The sequence below is a fragment of the Otolemur garnettii genome, unplaced genomic scaffold, assembly GCF_000181295.1.
Source record: "Otolemur garnettii isolate 467f Iridium unplaced genomic scaffold, OtoGar3 scaffold00058, whole genome shotgun sequence".
NCBI classification, from domain to species: domain Eukaryota; kingdom Metazoa; phylum Chordata; class Mammalia; order Primates; family Galagidae; genus Otolemur; species Otolemur garnettii.
In genome coordinates, this window is record NW_003852453.1 from 8,756,721 (window position 1) to 8,761,360 (window position 4,640).

Here is a 4,640-nt window from a genome sequence, read left to right on the forward strand (position 1 = left end):
CTTGGGAGGCGGAGGCGGGAGACTCGCTTGAGCCCAGGAGTTGGAGGTTGATGTGAGCATGATGCCATGGCACTCTACCCAGGGGGGTAGCTTGAGGCTCCGTCTCAAAAAAAAAGGAAACTGTCTACATGGCAGAGCCACAAATGTAGCTAGTTGTAAAAATGTCCTTCCATCACCCACAGATATGCTCCGTTATCCCCACCCAGCCCCAGCCAGGATCAAGCTGGTGGGGAGAATGGGAGCCCTGTTGGTGTCACACGCACTGATACCTACTTCAGCCTCTACCTTAGGGACACCAACGCTCCCACATCCTGGTCACTCACCAAGAATCAGAACTGCTCAGAGATGCTCCCAGCCCTGCCGAGTGACCCCTCCTTAGTGGAACCCAGGGAGGAAGGAAAGAGGGTCCCACTCAGCAGCCCCCACACGTCCTGTGTCATCACCCTGTCAGTCGACTCCCTCATCAGACTTTTATTTTCTTGGTTTATTAGAAGCAGCAGAATTGGCTTAGACCTTGGGGAGGTGTCTTAATTTCCTCTTCTAGAAAGTGAAAGAGATAATCTGTGCCCACTGCACTCTCAGGGCTCCTAAGAGGATCCGATAGGAAATAGCAAAAGATCTTGCTAAGTCAAAAACCAGGCAAAGGTTAAGCCTTGTGAAGCTTTTAATTTAAAATGTCACTACACCTTGGAGAAGCATGTCCCCCTGTTCCCTTCCTCTGTCTCACCCCACTTCGGGAACATGCCACAACCCATTTCTCTGCTTCCAAGTCCCCAGCCCTGTCCACCCATGGCTCTCACAGGCCCTCTGCCCTGTTCTTCTGTGTCTCGTTACAGGCCCCAATACCTATGAAGATGCAGCCGCCTACATCCAAGCACAATTTGAAAGCAAAAACCGCTCACCCAACAAAGAAATTTATTGTCACATGACTTGTGCCACAGACACGAATAATATCCAGGTGGTATTCGATGCCGTCACCGACATCATCATTGCCAACAACCTCCGGGGCTGCGGCTTGTACTGACCTCTTGTCCTGTATAGCAACCTATTTGGTAATGATTCCAGCACTCACAAAAAAGCTTGCGTGCGCACACACAGACACACACACACACACTCCACTAACAAATGCAAGTTGGTAAATAAACTTCAAAGAGGCATAAGAAAACCTTATATGTATACAAATATATATTTAAAGTATCTTTTTAGTTTGTACTAGAAAGAGCTGCGGACAGAACTGACCACCATCCCCTAGCTCCTGGGACAGCACGGGAGCATGCACGTGTGTGCGTGCTCACACTCACGCTCACACACACATCGTGATGGGAGCTATTAAGGACGGCCCAGGGTTTCACTCTGAGCCTTGTTTCTGTGTGCAGGGGGCGGGGGCAGAGCAAGGCCTGGCTTTAGCCCGGTTGGTCCTCTAGGTACCCCCCCCCCATAAAGCTGTGTGCTCTCAGTTCTGTCCTGCTCTTGTGTGACATCCAAATCCTTTAAGAAACGGCCACTGCCCTCAGCACTTCCCTGCCCTGTACTCCCAACGACAGAAAAATTCAAGGACTCTTCTCTTTTGGGTGGTGGTAGTGGTTTAATGTCAGGAATTTTGAAGAATCATTTCTCCAACCAGCCCAATATCTCCTGAGTTTCTTTTATTCATGTTAAAAAGGCAAGAGTCAGAGAAAGGGGAGACTTGTTCTGCTTTCTAGAAACAGCAGAGGGGAGGGCAGAGTTGAAGCCAGCCCCTTCCAACAGGGCCTATGGGAAGGAGGGGAGAGAGGGGACTGCGTGGCCAAGGAGGGATGGGCTTGTAGATCTGGCCAGGGTCAGGGTCTCAGGGATGAGGCTTTCCAGGGCACCTAGGCTGGGGCTCACTGGGGTTCTTACCCTGATGCTGCCTGCCTCACCCCACACCAGCACTCGTAAAAATGTTTTTTGGTTGGTTGGTTTCTAAAATCAAAGAAAATGGTCAGACTGGACCCCTTATCTCTCTCTCTACAGACCGCTTCACGGACTCTTTGCTGTTGACGTTGATCTCCTGGTAGCATGACCTTTTGGCCTTTGTAAGACACACAGCCTTTCTGTATCAAGCCCCTGTCTAACCTACGACCCCAGAGTGACTGACGGCTGTGTATTTCTGTAGAATGCCGTAGAATCCGGTTTTAGTTGAGTCTTTACATTTAGAATTTGAAAGGAAAAAACATTTCTCATGTGCTTTGTAGCTTAAAAAAAAAAAAAAGGAAAGGAAAACTCACCATCTCATCCATATTTCTTTTTCTTTAAAAAATAAACACATCTGCACCCACGGCCCCCCATCCCACCTCACGGTGTGGGCCCCCCCCCCGCACCCCTGCTGAGGTGCTGGGCCTACCTGCTGCCGTGGGCTCCTCTGCGGTGCATTGGTCATCAGGAGTGTGCCTGGGCAGGGCTTTCCAGAATGCCCCAGGCCACCGGGACACCATGGATGCCACCGAGCGGCGGCGGCAGCTCCCACTCGTTCTCCCCGGCCCTAAGCCACTCCAGCCACACACTCACTCCAGGTTTGTACAGAAAAAGCACAGCTCTCACTGGCCAGTAGCTGCCAAACAGAATACAAGAATATCCCATCATCAGTGGAACTATAGCCCTCTGGGAACCAATTTGCCCACTGACCCCCCCTTTCTACATATTTCCTTTTTATTTTTTATTTTTTTGGTTTTGGGGTTTTTTTCTTTTGGGTAGTTTTTTTTTCTGTCCTGATGAGTACTATGTATTACATAGCAGATCCGCTCTCAAGAGTCTTTGGGAAATGGGGTTGTGGTTCTTTTCCTTTGACACCTTACAGGTCTCCCGCCTCCCTCTCGTGTGTGTGCTCCCTCTCCGCCTTTTCCTTTGTTTCACTGACCTGTGTTCTCTCTCTCATGTGGGGATGTTCGTGCTGCAGATAAAAAGAACAACAAAAAAAAAATTTTTAAATACCACAAGATGGAAAAAAAAACCATAAAAATTTTAAAAACAGATGGAATGTAGTGTTTACATTAAAGCCACCATTTTCACGATCAGTCCCTATGTCATTTCTACTTTGAACAGTATCCAAACCCCAAACCTCTTCACAGTTTCACTTTTCAGACTTAATATTTGCTGAAGAAGACCAGTCACAGCCATTTCAAATAAAGAGGAGGCAAAATGACAAAACACAAAAAAATTAAAAAAAAATTAAAAACTTGGAAAAAAAAAAGGAAAAAAGAAAAAAAAAGCCCACGGGTCTTTCTAAGCCTTTCTATTCCCAATCGGTGAGGTTTCTGTGATATCTTACACACTGCCAGTCTACTTCTCTGACTAATGGAAAATTCATGTGTAGCTCAATAAAGAGAATGTTTGTCTGTATTCCTGAGTCTCTCACCCTCTGCCTTGCAGACCTTGGTTATTTGGGGCGGGCTTCATTCTGACAGAAAAGGTAAAGGGGGGCCTGACTGGTGGGTAAGGAGTCCCCCCTCAGTGCTGTCCCTGGGGGCACCAGCTCAGAGTGATTCTGGGGACACTGAGGAGCAAGACCAGGGGATGGATGGGCTCTCTCTGCCTGTGGACACCCTCTTCACCAGCCCCAACCTGCCGCCAGCTCCTCTGCTCAGCTGCTGCTGTGTAGAAGGCAGGGTGGAGCTGAGGACTAGAAAGAAGAAAGTGGAGGGAGGGCAGGTGATCCCACATCTCCTGCTCACACAGGGTCCCCTCTGTTTCCAGGGTTGCACTACAGTAGGAGAACAGGTGGTCCCAAGAATGAGGCCACGCTGCATGGGCCCGCTGCACCAAGTCGCATCCGCTCACACACACGCACACAAGCTCCAGGACAGCCAGCCTGGCCGGGATGTTTTCCTTTGGTTTTGCCTCGCCACAGTAGGCTTCAGAGGACAGAGGGCCTTCAAGGGCACCTGGATGCAGCAGGCACAGGAAGCCCCCTGCAGGCCAAACACACAAAGGGTAACTGCAGCCTGGTGCTCCCGGGAGTCTGATCCGTGTCCTGCCAGGGGGCCGTAGGTCTCTTCTAGATCACCAAGCGTTTGCTATGATAAATCAGTGGAGACTGGGGCCTGGAGGGACAGCAGCCCACTGAAGTCCTTGCATCACGTCTGTGTGCTGCTCATTTTAGCAAAATCCACTGTCCTGCCATCTTTTGTGAGCTGGGGGAGCTTCTGGGAGGCCAGCTAATTGGAATTCTTTCCAAACCCCCAGTAAAGGGGGACTTATCAGCTCAGAAAGGCCTCTCCCTGGCAAGTTCCAACGGTCTTTTGAATCTAGCTGGGCTGGAGGTTGGGGTTGATAGGGTTTCAGAGGTTGTGGAACAAGAGGTACGTTCCTTTCTGTTGTGAATTCACAACCAATCCAGGCAGCCCTTTAGGCCTGAGGGCCATGCCTGTTGGCCGGGGCTTCCTCCCAGCTCTCCTAACCCATCACCCCAGCTTGTTACCCACAGACAGAAGCATACAAACTCCAATCTCTACTGATGGATTTGCAGTCCAGGCCACAACTTGACTTTCTAACACTGGTCTTGGGGGATGACTCAGGATCCAGGTGAAGGCTGAAGGAAACCATATTTTGTACATAGAGCATACTTGAATTTCTCTAAAAATGAGCCAGTCTGACAGGGTTCTTTCCCAACTTTTTTTTTT

The 4,640-nt window shown here is 49.5% G+C and overlaps 1 protein-coding gene across 1 annotated transcript in view; it reads left to right on the forward strand.

Moving 5' to 3' along the window:
• GNAO1 (G protein subunit alpha o1) overlaps positions 1-2,219 on the forward strand; it is a 161,547-nt gene extending 159,328 nt beyond the window's left edge. Inside the window, exons 8-9 of the mRNA XM_003792550.2 lie at positions 837-1,052; positions 1,996-2,219. Of these exons, the coding sequence (XP_003792598.1) occupies positions 837-1,024 (188 nt within the window). The 3' untranslated portion in view covers positions 1,025-1,052; positions 1,996-2,219. The remainder of the gene's footprint in view (positions 1-836; positions 1,053-1,995) is intronic.
• The last annotated feature ends 2,421 nt before the right edge of the window (positions 2,220-4,640 follow it).